This window comes from Diabrotica virgifera, chromosome 2 (assembly GCF_917563875.1).
Source record: "Diabrotica virgifera virgifera chromosome 2, PGI_DIABVI_V3a".
Taxonomy (NCBI): domain Eukaryota; kingdom Metazoa; phylum Arthropoda; class Insecta; order Coleoptera; family Chrysomelidae; genus Diabrotica; species Diabrotica virgifera.
In genome coordinates, this window is record NC_065444.1 from 59,949,905 (window position 1) to 59,969,226 (window position 19,322).

Below are 19,322 nucleotides of genomic sequence, written 5' to 3' on the forward strand. Positions count from 1 at the left end.
TGAAACAGGAATCGATAATAACCAAGATACAAAAAAGAAAATTAAAATGGTATGGACACATTAACAGAATGGACCAGGGAATACTACCAAAGCAGGTGATGGAATCGAAAAGATATGGTAAAAGAAGGAAAGGGAGGCCAAGGAAGAGATGGATCGATCAGATTATAGAAATTGGACAGGAAAAAGGAAAAACACATCAACAAATGAAAGAGTTAGCAAAGGACCGCAAGGAATGGAAGAGATGGATAGAAGATGAATAAAACCTCCGACGCCCCTAAGGAGCTTAAGGAGTTTCGAGAAAGAAGAAGTTATTTCTGGTTAAAAAGGTATGACCGGAAGTTTGGCAAAATGACTCAAAATTAGTGACATCGTATAGGTCAGAGGTCACCAATTAGCGGACCGCGGTCCGTATCCGGACCGTGTACTAGTTTTGTGCGGACCGTCAATAAATTTAGAATATACCTAGTGTTTGGCAATTTTGAAAATGTTTGGCCATGAAATTGTGTACTATGTTTGGCTCAACTAATGTGTGCGAAGTCGCTTTATCAAGAATGAACTTTATTAAAAATCGGTAGAGATCTCACTTAACAGATGAATATCTCAACTCCCTAATGAGACACAGTTGCACTAAACTCACTCCAAAGACACGTTGTACACAAAAAATGTCATTTTTCTCTCTAAAAATTTAATTATTTAAAGAGTTGCCTTATTGTTATAATTACTAATCATTAATTTTAAAACTAAGTAAACTGTAATATAAAATTTTCAGTAGTAATTGCACAAGAGCTCTAAAATTATTGAATTTTTCCCGAGTGACACTTTGACAGTTTTAGGGCCGGTTGTTCGAACGCTAGTCAAAAATGATCATTATCAAATATTTAATTACTGTCACAACTGTCAATGTCAACTTTGTTTGGGTTGCTGAAAACATAATTATGGATTACAATTATGAAATTAGTTAATCAAATATGTTAATACTTATTGTTAATTGATTAACTAATCTCATAATTATAATAAATTATGTTTTCAGCAACCCAATCAAAGTTGACATTGACAGTTGGTGACAGTAATGAAATATTTGATAGTGATCATTGTTGATTAGCTTTCGAACAACCGGCCCTAAATTTCACAAGCCGAAGGCGAGTGAAATTATGTCAAAGTGTCACGAGGGCAAAAATTCTATATTAATTTTAGAGATCGAGTGCAATTTGTTGCGATTATTTCATGAATAAAACTGTTCAAAACCAAAATTTTATTGTAATTTATTTATGTAAGTACAAATTAGTACAATTAAACACACAGTTGTTATAAATATTTTACGGTTAAAAGTCATCACTTTTATAATTTTTAAAACATTAATTGTCATTAATGTCACTGAATGTATTTTTTCGTAGCAACGAAGGGCATCTGACGTAATATACTTGACGACGGGCAATTATCAAAAATTATTAATTTAAATTAGATTTCTGTAGCTTTCTATTGGTCAGAATCTCCTAATAATGAAATAATCAGTAGTAATTGTACAAGAGCTCTAAAATTATTGAATTTTTCCCGAGTGACACTTCGACAGTTTTAATTTCACGAGCCGAAGGCGAGTGAAATTATGTCAAAGTGTCACGAGGGCAAAAATTCTATATTAATTTTAGAGATCGAGTGCAATTTGTTGCGATTATTTCATGAATAAAACTGTTCAAAACCAAAACTGTGCAAAATTTTATTGTAATTTATTTATGTAAGTACAGATTAGTACAATTAAACACACAGTTGTTATAAATATTAATTTGACGGTTGAAAGTCATCACTTTTATAATTTTTAAAATATTAATTGCCATTAATGTCACTGAACGTATTTTTTCGTAGCAACGAAGGGCATCTGACGTAATATACTTGACGACGGGAAATTATCAAAAATTATCAATTTAATTTAGATTTATGTAGCTTTCTATTGGTCGGAATCTCCTATGAATGAAATAATCATGTGCATTTTTTATATTCATTTCCTCTCTACTATATGTTAAGTAGGAGTACTTTCCAGATGTGCATTTAATTAAAATAATTTTCAGATTTAATAAGTTTGCAACAAACACCTTGCATTGAAACTAATGTAGAAAAGATAACATGTTAATTAGCATTTTGTATTATGATTATTTATTTTAAATTCCTCAGTTTCCTTTCTACAAAATTGAAGATGTCTAAAAACTTCATTAGCATTCAAAATACAAATTCCTAACTTTTAAAATACTCTCAGTAACAATTTGCAATACTGCTGTTATGCTTGTAACATCAAAACAATGAATTTATATTTTATTTATTGTACCAGGAAAACTTACAGGAAATACAGTAACCAAAAAACAATCAGATATTATTAGTTTTCCTTTCCATATTAGTCCATGTGTGAGGCCACTTTCGTATGAAAAATGTTTCTGACTCGATTTCTTTGCGTATTCCTGTTCAAAAATGTCCCCTTTAAACAAATCAGAAGGGTGAAACATTTTTTAAGCAAATGCAAAATTTCTTTTTTGCCTCGAAAAATATATTTTTAGGTTTCTTGGGTAATTGTAAACAAAAAAGGTCTCTTGTCATATTTCTGAAAAGTTGATAGTTTTCGAGTTATAAGCGATTTAAAATCTGAAAAACGCAAAAATATGCATTTGCGATGCTTGAAAACTGTTTTAATAAAGTGACAGATATTTTTTGTTTAAGATGACCCAAAAATACTAAAAACTTATTTTAGGGGGCAAGAAAAGGTGATGTTTTGAATTTGTTAAAAAAAATGTTAAACAATTTCTGCCCAAATATTTCGCCCGGCACCCTTCTGATTTGTTTATTGGGGATATTTTTTAACAAGAATCCGCAAAGAAACCGAATCAGAACAGCCAGACACAGGCAGCATAAATCCGGACCCCGGAAGTGTCATAGGTTTTCGAAAAGGACCCTCAGGGAAACTAATTGGTGACTCCTGGTATAGGTATCAATCGACGAAATGTTACACGAAGAGTTCAAGTTCAAATATCGACTTTCAGTTCTCCTTCCGCCCACGTTGGGTGAAAACCTAGGACTTTATGAAAAATAATCAATTGGTTCAAAATCCATTAATGTTAATCTGTACTGACCAAGGTTATACCAGAAACAGCGCTGTCTGAAGATTATGCTTTACCTCTGAATCGGAATAAAACGTAAATTGCCTTTAATTCACTTCTATAGATGAGTACTAAGGACCATTTCTTGTACCTTTTCCTAGATGAAGGAAAACTGAATGTGATTGCATATTTTCTTACAGAATCCTTTCCGTTTTCTATTTTCGAGCCTCTATGCCTTGTAAATTGTAGAAGGCACAGATTCAGGCAGGATGTTAACAGAGAATGGTTCTAATAATGAAGGTCTCTTGATTTAAATTAGTGTAAGTATATTATTTTTAATAATGTATTCTGTATCTGAGACCCTCCCATTTTCTTTAGCCCTGGAAAGCTACCTGGGGTACATTTGTACCCCAAACGTGTTTAAAAGTTACACCAATTTGCGGGAGTGGGGGCTGCGGTCATGAGAACCTCGGTAGTTTCATCTTTCGTGACGGCAGTTTAGATGTGATATTGATAACGCACTGTGCATTTTTAGTTCTTGAGATATTTGAGGTCCGGGGTATACGTGTACCCCAGTGTAGCAGAATAATATATTTCTTTGTTCTGATATGTAAGTTCAATTTTTTGCTAAACTATTGAAATTATAATCATTATAATCTCGTACATCATGTTAACCTTCGGATAACCAAGGGGGATAAATTTGTACCCCAGCGTATGTTTATAGAAAGACTAATAGAAAGACGCGTCGTTGGCCATTATGCCTTTTTTACAATCTGCTCAACATTGTGGGATATAACTCGATGATCCTTTTACGTGGTTCTAATGCGCCAGAAAATTAAATTCTTGTCAACAGAAGAGCTTACCTAAAAAAACTGACACTTGATTTAGTGAAACCTCAAATGGAAAGTCGTTTGGAATGTTCAACTTTGAGGCGTGAACTTCGAGAAATTATTTGCAATGTACTAAAAATACCTAATCCAGTAGAAGTACCAACAAGACCGGTTGCTACCACAGGCAGATGCACATTTTGTCCCAGAAGCGAAGATCGGAAATCCAGAGTTAGCTGTGCCCTATGCAAAAAATTCATTTGTTTGCAGCATCAAAAAAATATGCCTAACTTGTGGATAATAACATAATAAAATATTTTTGTATACAAAATAGACTCTTAACATGTAATGTTAACGATTGTTTTTGTCATACGTTCTTCAATATACACATATAAATATTTTTAGGTCGATTTTATTTGGGGTACCACTGTACCCCTGTGTAGCAGATTGAGTTTAGAAAATAAGTGTAGCAATCCAGGGTTAATAGATGTCGCGGCAGTGGATTTCAATCTATTTTTGAAATTTCCCTTAAAAAGGCAATTTAGTTTTGTGTTGATTCAGAGGCAGGCAAGCATCTGTACTGACGAAGGTTATACCATAAACAGCGCTGTCTGTAGATTATGCAATGCCTCTGAATCGGAATAAAACGTAAATTGCATTTAATTAACTTCTATCTTTATTCAGATGGTGAGTACTAACACCCATTTCTTGTACATTTTCCTAGATGAAGGAAAACGGAATGTGATTGCATATTGTAGAATCCTTTCCGTTTTCTATTTTCGTCGTCTCTATGCTTTGTAAATTGTAGAAGGCAGAGATTCAGGATGTTAAGAGAGAATGGTTCTAATAATGAAGGTTTCTTAATTTAAATTAGTGTATATTATTTTTAACAGGCTACAGTAGCGATCAACAGGTAGCAACAAACGCGATCCAAGATTGCGGCTGTAATTTTGAATATTTTGTTGAGATATTTGGCACACATATTCGTAATATAATAAAGAATGGCGGTACAGAGCCCAATTCCAGAAATATGTTAGTACGTCGAAATTACTCTATAACTAAATAAAATATTGAAAAAAGGAGCCTGTACCGCCATTAAGAAGAAAAAAAAAACTTTCTCCAAATAAACTTTTTTATCCCATGCCTAGATTTTGTGTAATCTTGGAACTACTAAAATGTTTTATTTCTAACAAGAAATCGAACATGTTATAACTAAATAACTAATTAGACAACATAGAGAAATTATCACTGTCATTTTGACAAACCTGCGTCAGATTTTCTCTAATCTGTTCTGTCATCTTTATCGATATCTGTTCAGTGCAGTAGTGTGTTAATTTAAGAATTCGTTCTTGTTGTTTCGTAGGAAAGTAGTGTTTATTGATAGTTAATTTATTGTTGTTGTATAAGTTGTTGGCCTCTTTGAAAGAATAGATTGTTGTTAATTGTGAGTAGGTGTTATATGTAGGTCGGTAAGTATATTTTACGTAAAAATATTTCGAATTCTAATGTGAGTATATAAAGTTTTAGGAGGATTTTTTAATATAAAAATATTATCCATAGTTTAACAAAATGGAAAAAGTAAATCAAACGAAAAATAAAGTGAAACCTTCCAAGAAAAAGTCCATTAAAAACCGTGCCAAAATTATGCGAAAATCGAAATTTGTTTCGCTTCACAACAAAAAATGATTATTTCTTATTGTTTTATTGCAAATACCTTTCTAAATACCTATCTTAACATAAAATTTTCACCCATTTTGGTTTATTTTTATAAATATCTATTTATTAATAATAAAATCGTTTTCTATTACTTCCATTTAGCGAGACTATGATATTGTCAAAATATTAATATTAGATAACCTCAAAGATTACCACTGTTGCCAAAGTTTATGATACTATCTCCCGAAGTTATATTTTGTTGCTACCTGTTGATCGCTACTGTTTACTCTTAATAATGTATTCTGTATCTGAGATCTTCCTATTTCCTGTTGTTTGTGAAGAAAATGAATTTTAATTTATTTTGTTTGTATGTGATTTTATAAAGTCACTGTAAGTATATTTCTTAGTTTGTGGGTAATAAAAAATATATTATAACAGTCTTGATGTGAATTTAGTTTTATTTAGATCTGAATCTCTAGCTTTAGTTAAAAGTAAATCAGAGGAAATAAAATATGAGTTGGTTCACAGGGTACCTAAAATTTACGGAAACCCGGAAGTTCAATGACAAATTTATTGAAGGTAAATATATTGTCACAATTCACATATAATAATAATAAAGTGTCAATTACTAGCAATTGTTCGTTCAGAAACTGTGATTCATCATGACTCACGTCTGCTGCCTTTTGATTTTTTTGGTACTCTCAAACAAGGTAAATAAATATAATATTTTTTAGGTATTGAGGCGTCTATAGAAGCCAAGTGATATATATTTTTTGTAGTTTTGAGGAAGATGTAGTTACACATCTTTTATAAATTTGACCGCTTCTTCTTTTTGATAATTGATGATTGCTTGGTCTTTCTAACTTTAGGAAATTTTATGTAATTAATAGTAAAGTTATAATAAATTTCAATCTTCTTCTTCATGTGTATCTTTAAGGACATTGGCGATCATCACGGCTCATTTTACTCTGTCTGCAGCGGTTCCAATTAAATAGTTCTATTGTTTTTTCCACTCCACTGCTTTAAATTTTTACCCCACTGCTTCAAAAAATAAATAATTTACTTAATCTTCGATTTTTTTTTTGTAATTTCGACTGATGGGAGTTTGGGAGATGGTGGGAGTTTTTTGTCAGTTCTTCTATCAGGCGCGGCCCCCTGCGAATGGGGGATGCTTTCTGGGTATTGATTTACTGACTGATTATATTATTATTATGTAGGATTAAATACATATTATAGAAACACCTTGCAATCCAGTAAATAAACGGAAAATACGGCGATTAGGAAATTTTTTTTAACTATAAAACCATTTTTTTTCAAAACTAAGCACTCCCAACCGGTAATAGCCCGACCAGGGAACGCAAAATTTTACGAAAAACTCCAAAAAAATAAAGGAAGGATGAAAATTTGGGAATAGGTAGTTGAAATTGTCTATTATTATATAAGAAAAAGTTTAAAATTCTACATCCCATCCATTTTACAAAAATTGGAAAATACGGGGTGAAAAATTTTTTCTCGGGGTGAAAAAATATACGTTCAAAATAAGTCCGGAATTGGATAAAATGACTAATTCTAAGTAACTTTTTTTCTATAGAGTTTTTTTACCAAGTCCATACTTTTCGAGTTATTTGCTAGTGAAGGTGTTCTCATTTTTAACCAAAAAGAAAAATGTTTTTGGCCGGTTTTTCGGAGATAACTCAAAAAGTAAGTACTTTAGCGAAAAAAATATTGTTGGTAAAAATATAGCCTATAAAAAATTGAAAAAAATGGTGTACGCGTGAGGTCTGCAGACCTAGTAGAAGCAGAGTTGCAGCTAATGAAATGTAGGTTCTTCTTCGTCAAATTCCAAATCGAATATTTCAATGTAAAATAACCAAAAAACTGAGCACTTTTCGGTGAAAATTCATTACAACTTTTTTAAAGTGGTTAAAAAAGGTATATTTTTGTTTTTTTTTAATTTCTAACATTAAAAGTAAGCGAGTTACGCTCAAATTATTGTTGGTCCATTTTATTTTTTGGTAAAAAAATGGCGAAAATCACCCCTCAATTAGCTTCTCAAATAAAATTAATCGTTACCCCTTTACAGGTTACTTTACTTATGTATTTTTTATATTATCTATAAGTTTCATTGGTTCAAATAAAACATTTTTTTTAATTTTGAAAAAAATCGTAATTGTTTATGGAATTAACTTAAAAACAATTAGGAACACCAAAAATCTCAAAGAATAATAAAATGTACGTTTTGCTTTTCTGAATAATTTTGTTTTTTTGTTTTCTTGATAGACAAAAATTGGTTATACTATGGCTGTTCAAAATTTGCCTAAACTCGTGATTAGTTACTCGTTCAAGCCATTTTAACTACAGCTTTTTCAAAACGAAGCACTTTGAACCGATGAAACTTACAGATCATATAAATAATACATAGACAAAGTAACTTGTGAAGTGGTAATGTTAAAATGCATATTTGATGCTAATTAGTGGGTGATTTTCGCGATTTTTTTACCAAAAAATAAAAGGGACCAATAATATTTTGAGCGTAATTCACTTAATTTTCATATTACAAGTTTTTTTAAAAAACAAAAATAAACCTTTTTTTAACACTTTTAAAATAAATTTTCCCTAAAAGTGCTCCGTTTTTGTGTTATTTCACATTGAAATATTCGATTTGGAATTTGACGAAGAAGAACCTACTTTTCATTAGCTGCAACTCTGCTTCTACTGGGTGTACAATAGGGTGGAGCGCAAATTTATTTTTTCGAATTTCATTTTCGCGGGGTGCGGAATTGATGCATCTTCCATTTTCGAACGAAAAACTTAAATGACATTTTTTCGTATTTTCAGTCTAAAAAGTGCCCCACTGCGATTGAAATTTTAGAATTTCTTAAATTTTTTTTTTAATTTGATAGAGTCAACGATGATGTTTTTTATTCATTTATTAGAGCTATTAGAACTATAATATGAGGAAAAAAGAATAAATAGTAAATATAAAATAAAAAATATTTACTTATAAATTGAAGAATAACATTAAAATCGCTATGAACTATAGTCTCTCTTAGTATCAAACTTAGGCATCAAAAGGCATGATTTGAGCTTATTCTTAATGAATCCGTCTCTCCTCTGTGACCCACAGACGGCAGCACTTGTTTCTGTAACTAATTTGACACACCTTTCAGTGGATTGTGTGTGACACGGAATTTTTCTGATATTTCTCAGGATTTCATTTTCCACAAGCTGTGGCTCTATGATTGCCTGAGATATTATTTCGGTATTAATACTCTTCGTAAGTGGAGGTTCTGTCTTGGTTTTCCAATCTATCAAATCGATATAATCATCAGCATCCATATTTAAGGTAGGTACCTGGAAAATACGGAAGACTCCGATCTCTGATGTCTCTCTGATCTTCAATATTCGGCGGAGTGCCAGTTCTCTGACGTACTGTCTGTTGTCGGCTAACCTTCCTAGTAGTATATTCTCTGAATGGCCAAAGAATGCATTTCTTTGTATAACTGGGTCAATAACATCCTTCAAATGGTTTGGCAAATAGCGCGACAGTTTTATTGTATCATGTAAATGCTTGGCACCAAAAATACAAATTGGCTCAGTCTTGATCTTGAACCGCATAGGAGCATACACCGTTAAAATAAATGTGCTTAATATGATTAGGTTTTCTGACGGACTTTGACTTGAGACTTGAGACGTATAATCTCAAAATCCGGTTCGCCATTGTCAACCATCTAGAGTGAACTAGTTTACCAGGATTTCTTTTCGCAAAACTTGCATCACAATGTCCACTATTGATATACAGTCGAACCCGCTTATTGGAATAGCCTTCGTGCTAAGCAAAAGTATTCCTATAGCCGGGATATTCTAATAACCGATCATTTGTGGATAGTAGAAACGTTTCAGGGCCTCAAATTTCTATTCCTTAAAGCGGGATATTCCTATAAAATTCCAAAATATTCCAAATATGTACTGACATATTTGCAGTAATATTTGTAGTTGATCGGTGCTTAACTCTTGTGTCGATTTGGTAATATCGGGCAACGCACACTGAATTGCATCGAACGGAACAACTGGTAATACTTCACAGTTAGTAACAGCCTTGCCAATGGGACCTATGAAACCTTTTGGTCCACTTGTTGTGCCATCTAGATATTGAAAAAGATGACGCAACGTCAGTTCATTAGCGTGTAGTTGGCATATGAGCCATTGGAGTGGACGTTGAAACTTGATTTCCAATAAACGAATAACGCCACCTTTGATTCCTGTGTTAACAGCAGTCCCATCACAACCAATAGCCATTATTTGATTTGCATCGATAGACTTGGAGGAAAGGAATGTCAGAATAGAGTTACAAATCGTTTTGGCGTCACCAGTTTTCAAAGAAATATTCCCTAGGTATTCAGAGTCCGGTTCTTTCAATATGGTAATATGCTCCTCCTGAGTCACTCTTCTACGACCATCTTCGTGTATTAACGTTTTATCCTTTCTACCATCGTAAAATAATCCGATGGTGTCAGTATCAAAAATTGTAGGTTCATCTGAGATAGTAGCCCTAGCTTTAGAACGAGCTCTTCGAACTCTGCTTCGGTCTATAACCCGTGATGAATCGCTCTCTGTAATAAGACCAATGTCTTGGAAAGCTGCAGAAATGATTGCAGCACCAGCACGATCTGAAACCCCATAACGATCTAATGTTCTGGCAACAACCGGAAATGTGACATCAGTCATTGTGAGTGAAGTAGTGGAAATAAGAGATTGCGATTGGAAGTCCTCAATTTCATCACTTTTCTTTAATGTATCTGTCTGCTGAACATTCGATCGCCTTTGAAGTTTTAGGTGATTTAGAAGTACTAGGAATAGATTCCACCTCTATTTGCAAGGCTCTTTGTTCTTCACGTTGCTTTTGTTGGTGTAATCTATGTAAATTCATCTCATTTTTTTTGGTCGTTTCACGATCTAAACTACCAATCATCATTTTACGGTCAGTTCGTTGGTCGATTAAGAAATTTCGTTCTGGTAGTGGAATTTTTCGGTTTCTAGGACAGTTGCAATCTGTGAACTCTAAACATTTGCAAGTAGCAATATCAAATAATTTCTTGCTATCCTCACCAAACTTGAACAGCTTCGCTTTGTAACCGTCTTCGTCCTTCCTGCCTTTATAAGGTTTCAATAATGTTTTATACTTATCGTGGTAAGCTATAATTCTAGATAATATTGTTTTGTGTTCTACGATTGGTATTGAAGCTTTGCGCCACATCTCCTCTACTCTTTCCGTCACAATTTCACTGGTTTTTCGCATACAGTTTTTATACTGTCTTTTATAGTTTTTAGGGAGTTTTTCATTATATCTTTAAACGTAGGTAACACATTTTTAGGGAGCTCACTGCCAGAACCAAATATTGGACAAGATACTTCACTCCGGAGTAATGCCATAGTTGTTTATAACAACAGTAAACGAATTCACACAAAATTTGTCACAACACTAAACTTTGACGATTAAGCTTTGAAGCTACAGAAAACGGTACTAAACCAACCGATTATCGAAACAGTACTGAATAGATAGTGAATAATTAATACCTACTTAGAATTGAACTGTAGTGGGAGAGTGAAGGTCCACTCGTGTGACAGTTTATAACTGTTTCTTTGCACCGTTAGGTCGGGGGTTGGCCTGCAAATTCAAAATAGACCAATTTCAGTAGCGCCGGGGCAGTTATTCTAATAGAAATAGAAAGAAGTGTTATTGAAGTTTTCGGTTCGTATCCCAAAAGCGAATTGATACCGCATCCCGCGTATGTAAAAAGGCAAAAAAATTTTTTAGAGTGAAAATATAAAAAGATGACAATTAACTTTTCGAATCCTTTCCCACAGTAGCATCGATTCCGCACCCCGCGTTTGTGAAAATTGTTATTTCATTTTTCCCCATATAACAGCGCTCCACCCTAGTGTACATGCCTCATGTATACATCATTTTTTTCAATATTTTGTGGGCTATATTTTTGCTAAGAATATTTATTTCGCTAAAATACTTACTTTTTGAGTTATCTCCGAAAAACCGTCCAAAAACATGTTTTTTTCTGTTACAAAATGAACATATTCACTTGCAAATAACTCGAAAAGTATTGACTTAGTGAAAAAACTCTAGAGAAAAAAGTTGTTTAAAATTAGTCATTTTATCCAATTCCGGTCTTATTTTGAATGTATTTTTTTACCTTCAAGAGGGGGGCATTCCCTTGCATTTTTCTAAAATGGAGGGGATGTAGAATTGTAAACTTTTTCTTATATAATAATAGACAATTTCAACTACCTATTCCCAAATTTTCATCCTTCCTTTATTTTTTTGGGGGTCAGATTGTCCTTTGATCGGGCTATAAACCTTAGAGATCGTATAAACAATACACATATAAAGTAAATGGTAAAGCGGAAACGAATAATTTTATTTACGGTGGTAAATAGGAGGAGATTTTCACGATTTTTTTTTTATCAAAATAAGGGGCCAACTTTATTTTGAGTGTAACTCGCTTAGTTATAATGCTAGAGACTTTTATATAGAACAAATTAAAGATTTTTGAAACACTTTAAAAAATTTTTATTATTTTTTGCCCGAAAATTGCTTAATTTTTTAGTTATTTCAAGTTGCAAAATTCGATTTGGAATTTGACGAATAAGAACGTATTTTTGATGAGCTACAACTTTGCTTTTACTGGTTTTATAGAATTTCTGAACATACATTTTTTTTTGTTTTTTTAAAAGCTATATTTTTACTAAAAACATTTGTTTCGATAAAATTACTCGAAAAGTATTTAGTTTAAAAATTATATTAGTCCAAGTAATGAAGCTTAAAATAGAACAAAACCTCGCAATTTTTACAGAATGGATCGATTTGCCTGAAAATTTGAGAATAAGTAGTGAATAGTCCAAGGATCAAAATCTATATGACGCCGAAAGGCGCTTTTACCATGGGGCTGGTTGCCACCCCATCTCGAGGGTGGAAATTTTTTATTATATTTTACCGCAAAAGTTGATAAAAACATTCATTTTAATCAAAAAACGTTCTATACATTTTTTTGATAAAATTACTAATTTTAGATTTATTCGCTTTCGAAAGTATATCGAAAAAAACAATGTTTTTAATCAGTTTTCTGCTAATAACTCAAAAAGTTTTGGTTTTATCAAAACAACTTTGCTTAACAAAAATGTACCTTCTAAAAAAATAAACAAAATCCTTTGTTTAAATTTTCTTTAAGACCAATATTAATCGAGCTATACTTTATTATATGTCAGCTCTTCTTCGTCAAATGCTAAATATTGTAGTTCAAAGTCAAAAGCAAGGAAACTATGCATTTTTCGAGAATAACTTGTTTAAACAATTTAAAATATTTAAAAATATCTATCTTCAGAAATAAAAAAATAGTTTCTAGCTCAAAAATTAAGTGACTTATAATAAAAAGAATGTCAGTACCTATTTTTTTCAGCGAAAAAGTGATCAAAAACTTCCCCCTACTTACCACCCTAATTAAAATTAGTCATTAACCTTATTTGGTATTCTTTACTTATGTATTATTAATAGGCTCTAGAGCTTTGACCGACTTAGAATGATTAGTTTAAAAAAAATGAAGTTAAAAGCGAATAACGAATTTTTGTAGTTTGGTAAAAATGCATTTTTCTTCAGAATAGAAAGATAAGCATCAGAGATACGAAAAAATTATTAAATATAAAATTGTAGCTTATTTAATTCCTAAGAACTTAGTTTGCAAAAATATTTTCTGCCATAAAAAATTAAGTGAGCTATTGACAATTAAATCTAGTAATAACATGCAAAAACCACCTTTACCAACCCTTTCAAAATCACCTCTTTTTGCAACTGAGGATTTTAAAAGGATTTAATATTAACAGCCTTATATACCTTATAAAAACCTACAAAATTCTTTATTAATAGACTTTCTAGGATACAAAATAAAAAAGTTACAGTTAAAAAATTAATATATTTTTTGAAAAAAAAAGGAGAAATCCAATTTGAAGCATAATAATGTAAGTTAACGGTATTTTTAGTCATTGGCCTTATACATTCTTCTTTATTCATGTATTATTAATAGATTCCAGAAGTTTGAGTGGATTAGAATGATTAGTTTTTCAAAAACTGGAGTTAAAAGCGAATAACCAATTTTTGTAGTTTAGTAAAAAATGCTATTTTCTTCAGAATAGAAAGATTACCATCAGAGATACGAAAAATTGTTTTTAGACGAAATTATAGGTTATTTAATTCCCAAGACGTTGGTTTAAAACATTTTTTTCTACGGCAAAAATTGAGTGAATGGTAAGTGAGTATAATATCGAAAAACATTGATTATTTCGATATAAAACTAACACTTTCGATAGCGAATAAATCGAAAACTATTAATTTTATCAAAAAAATGTATAGAACATTTTTTGCTTAAAATGAAAGTTTTTATCAACTTCTGCGATCAAAATATAATAGAAAATTTCCACCCCCGAGATGGGGCGGCAACCACCCCCAAGGTAAAAGCGCCTTTCAGCATTATATAGATTTTGATCCTTGGACTATCCACTACTTATTCTCAAATTTTCAAGCAAATCGATCCATTCTGTAAAAATTGCGAGGTGAAAAGCTTCGGTTCCTGGACTATATAGAACAAAAGTTTTTTAAAGTTAGTCAGTTGATCCGTTTTGGGACTTACTTTAAACGCGCGTTTTTTACCCCCGAGAAGGGGTAACTGTAACTGTCACCCCCCCAAGTAAAAGCAACCAACGGTACAAGTTCAACTTTGAAGTAGACAGTAAGTAGAACCTAAAACCAGATATTCATGCAATTCGGAGTTGACTCTGAAAATTAAACATTTACTGGGCTATTGTTGTTTATTTGTCCCGATCTACAACCCTAAATCCCGATTTGTTTTTGCTTCTGTACCGATTAAAAACAAATCGGACCTGGCAACACTAGTCCTAAGTAATTTTATCTATCTGGGTAATTTCTCTAAAGATTGTGCTTTACCTTAGATTGTTTCATCTTCGATCTTGTTCTTACTGACAATCATGATTTTTGTTTCTTTGTGAGCTCAGAGCCATTCTATACCACTCGTAGTACTCTGTGGTTCGATCAACCAAAATTTGCAGCCTTTGTCTGCAGTTCGCAAGGAGTATTGTATCGTCTTCATACCTGAGATTATTCACTAGTGTTACGTTAACTGGTATTCCTTCATTGATGTCTTCTAGTGCCTCTTTAAACATCTCTCCTGAACACATATTAAAAAGTAGAGAGGATAGCACACATCCTTGTCGTACTCCTTTTCTTATAGGTACATATCTCTTTAGATTTTTGTTGGTTTACTCGTATTATGGCTTTTTGATATCGATATTTTGTAATGATTCTCATCCTGGTCATCTATGTCTGTACCCCGAAATATGTTTGCAAGTTTGCAAGTTGTTTGCTGTTGTATTTTGTCGAAAGCTTTTTCAAAGTAAACCAGACACCATTCTATGAGTATTTATACAGGGTGTCCCGAAAAGATTGGTTATAAATTATACCACATATTCTGGGGTCAAAAATAGTTCGATTGAACCTAACTTACCTTAGTACAGATGTGCTCATAAAAAAAGTTACAGCCCTTTGAAGTTACAAAATGAAAATCGATTTTTTTCAATATATCGAAAACTATTAGAGATTTTTTATTGAAATGAACATGTATCATCCTTATGACAGGAACATCTTAAAACAAAATTATAGTGAAATTTGTCCACCACATAAAAATTTTATGGGGGTTTTGTTCCCTTAAACCCACCCCCCAAACTTTTGTGTACCTTCCAATTAATTTATTATTGTGGCACCATTAGGTAAACACAACGTTTTTAAACCTTTTTTGCCTCTTAGTATTTTTTCGATAAGCCAGTTTTTATTGAGTTGCGGATAATAAAATATTTTATTATTTTTTTATTAATTTTATTAATTTTTTATTAACCCTTTTTTAATATATTTACATAAAAATTTTATCAGGATTTTGTTCCTTTAAACCCCCCAAATGTTACTACCATTAGTTAAATACAGTGTTTTTAAAACATTTTTGCCTCTTAGTCTTTTTTTGATAAGTCAGGTTTTATCGAGATCCGGCTTCTTTTTTAAAATATACCTAAAAATGTAAATTATAAATAAATTTTCAGATTATTAACAGGTCTATAATAATCATACTTAACCATATACAAATATGTGGTGGGTTCGACAACTATTCAAAATATCTCGATAAACACTGGCTTATCGAAAAGTACTAAGAGACAAAAAAGTTTTAAAACATTGTGTTTAAATAATGGTGCCACAATAATAATTTAATTGGAACGTACACAGAAGTTTGGGGGGGTTGGAGGGAACAAAACCCCCATAAAATTTTTATGGGGTGCATAAATTTCACTTTAATTTTTTTTTAAGATTTTGCTGCCATAAAAATGCCACATGTCCATTTTCAATAAAAAATCTCTAAGAGTTTTCGATTTATGAAAAAAAAATCGATTTTCATTTTGTAACTTCAAAGGGCTGTAACTTTTTTTGTGTGCACTATTGTATATAGGTAAGTGAGGTTCAATCAGTCTATTTTTGACCTCAGAATCTGTGGTATAATTTATGACCAATCTTTTCGGGACACCCTGTATATTAAATAATGCCTCCTGGTGATAAAGCTGCTGCATAGCTGTTGGCTATAGTTTTAGCTAGTTAGCTAGTTTTTTGTAGACATGTTCATGTTTTACTCGCAAGAACACTTTTAAAACATGGTTCATCAAGCTGATCGATCTATATTCTTTAAATTTCATTGCATTGGATTTTTTGGGTATTGGGATCAACTCAGATATTAGCCATTTTTCCGAAATTTGTCCTGTATAGTAAATTGTAGTATGTATTTTGTAATTGTTTTAAAATATTATGATTGTCTGAAAATATTATGGGTATACCTACATTAGGATATAATTTTTGCTTTTAGGTTAACCCTTCCCTATCTCAAATGTTGGGAATGGACCCTTATGGATCAGATAGTACTTCTCAAATCAACTATCAATTTAGTAATCCCACTAATGAATTCAGCTATAATGGTATGAATTACATAGGTGCTGCAGCTGTCGGTGTGCCCACATGGCAGGGTACTGAAGTAAGCTCGTTTAAAATGTTAGGAATGGATCCCAACGACATGGGAAGTGTAGGTACTGTAAACGTAATGCCCAATATAGTAAATGGTATGTTAGGCATGACTCCAAATGATGTAGGATATGTAGCTCCAGCACCCATACTCCCCCCAACAGACTACAACGTTGGTACCGTAAACGGCTTTAGAATGTTGGGTGTGGACAATAGTGGTAATATTGGCATGTTCTCTTATAGTGATTCCTTTGCTCAAAATTCCGGCGCAACTATGCCTGTAACGAATTATGCAACCGGTGGGGGTACATGGGATGGAATACTGGGAAATAATGAAATAGTGCCTTTATAAGATATTTTTAAAACTTAATCAATATGTGTTCTGTATAGTATATACCTGTCGTCTACTAAATTATTATTATTTTTTGTTAATAAACCATTATTACCTTAAATGTGTATTATTCTGATAATATAGTAATTTTTATTCATTTATTAGAAATGTTAAGTTATTTATTACTTGACAGTTGCTTATAAATAAACGAAAAGATAAATGTAACAACTGTGTCTACATTTTGTGCCTTTCTATCCGTTTTCTAATATAGGAAAATACTTTACCATGCCCCCAGTCTTTCTTGTGTGATTAGCTCGTTTGAGTTTGAAAAGGTAGAAAACGTTAAATATCTTGGAGTCTCAGTTAATCGAACTAACTTAACTTATATAACCGAATATGTAACACCATTGAGGACGCTGTAATTAAGCAAGCTGGATATAGAAGAGGACGAAGCTGCTGTGACCAAGTGATGTCCTTAACTACATTTATCGAAGCTGGCTTTGAAAGACGTGAAAAATCTGCCATAACATTTATAGATCTTACGGCTGCCTATGACATTGTGTGGAAAGACGACCTTATTTATAAGTTTATGAAAATCATACCCTGTCCCAAAACTTGTCAGCTGATAAACAATCTACTAACCAACAGACTGCTTCAGGTATATATAAATGATGCACGGAGTAACGTTAGAAAACAACAACGGCTTATCTCAAGGCTCAGTGGTAGCTCCTTTTATTATTTAACCCTTATACGGCAGATATACCTGAAACAAAATCGAGAAAATTCGCTTATGCTGACGACCTGGTCATTGGCTTCCAACATAATAGTAAATAAGCTGGAGAACGAGCTCTAAACGAGGACCTAACTACACTAAGTAACTACTTTAAGAACTGGCGCTTACGTCCTAACACAAGTAAAACTGAAACCTGTCTCTTTTACCTGTCGAATCAACTCACCTTCATAAGGCATCTTACAAACGCAACCAGTAAAATGAGAACAAGAAACAATATAATAACAAAACTTGCTGGAACAACTTGGGGTGCATCTTCAGATACACTTCGGACCTTTGCTCTAGCTTTGGTTTTTTCAGTGGTAAAATATTGTGCACCAGTACGGCTAAATAGTGCACATACAAACAAAATGGATGTCAAACTTAATCAAACCATGAGAATAATCACTGGAACAATAAAATCAACCCCAGTGAGATGGCTGCCTACTTTGAGCAATATTGCTCCACCAGATCAGCAGCAGCATTAGTGAGAGAGTGCCAGAAAATTGTAGCCAACGTAAAATTACCAGTCCATCAAGACATACCAGACATCTCAAAAGAGCACCAGCGACTGAGATCTAGAAATCCTCCAATCAGATCTGCCCGAAAAATTGGTGATTCTTATGACGTACATAGGCAACGGTCAACAAGATGGATGCCAACAATAGCAGCAGACTATATTCAGATATCCACCCCACCTCAGGGTTTCATCAGATCAAATCTGCTCCGGTCCAGAGGCTTAATCGCATACGTACCGGACATGGTAAATGTGCTGATTCTCTGTTCAAATGGGGTTGTGCGGAAAGTCCACAGTGCGATTGCGGATCACCTATACAGACCATAAACCATTTTGTTTCAGACTGCCTAAATCGTGCCTACCGTGGAAACCTCTCCAGGACTTTGTGGAATGTTTCGCAGAAGCAATAATTGAATGGCTATGTAAATTGGATATTAATATTGAGGTTCATTCATGATATTTTAGTGTTTGAATAATATATTATATTTGTGTATTTATCGTACTGTAAAAGTCCATACGCTAAATAAAAATGTCCGGGGATTATTTGTCCGAACTGGCAGGTAATTAAGCAGGTAAATTTAATTTAAAGTAAAAGTCTTTTTAACTAAATAAAATAAAGTATTGGGCCGAATTTAAAAAATTATATACTAATGTATGTACAGAGAATTGCGAAGGCTTTAAAACAATATCTTTTCTGGCGCCCACTGTCATTAAAACATTTTGGGGTGATTGTTACCCTGGCTTAGGGGTGAAAGTTAAATATGTAATTGAAAATTCCAGGCAAATATGACCTCCTTTAATCAAAAATTGACCTGTCTATAGTTCCTGATAATGCCTCTGTTTAGTGTTCGAAAAAGTTTTTAAAATTGACGAGAAAAAATAATTCAATCATTAATGGGTTAAATATCAAGTTCTGAATATCTATCTACTTACACTAATAATTATACCTATACAAAAAATAGCACAAATACACTTGATAAGATTCATTTTGTTTAAAACCCGATTAGG

The 19,322-nt window shown here is 32.6% G+C and overlaps 2 protein-coding genes across 2 annotated transcripts in view; one reads left to right on the top strand and one right to left on the bottom strand.

Annotated features, from left to right (window-relative positions):
• LOC114337373 (integumentary mucin C.1-like) overlaps window positions 1-19,322 on the bottom strand; it is a 103,702-nt gene extending 84,380 nt beyond the window's left edge. Inside the window, exon 1 of the mRNA XM_028287790.1 lies at window positions 19,248-19,322. Coding sequence (XP_028143591.1) covers window positions 19,248-19,301 — 54 coding nt within the window. The 5' untranslated portion in view covers window positions 19,302-19,322. The remainder of the gene's footprint in view (window positions 1-19,247) is intronic.
• LOC114337363 (uncharacterized) lies at window positions 6,188-17,149 on the top strand. Its single transcript, XM_028287780.2, has 2 exons — window positions 6,188-6,273; window positions 16,546-17,149. The coding sequence occupies exons 1-2, from the start codon at window positions 6,226-6,228 to the stop codon at window positions 17,047-17,049; spliced, it is 552 nt and encodes a 183-aa protein (XP_028143581.1). The 5' UTR covers window positions 6,188-6,225; the 3' UTR covers window positions 17,050-17,149.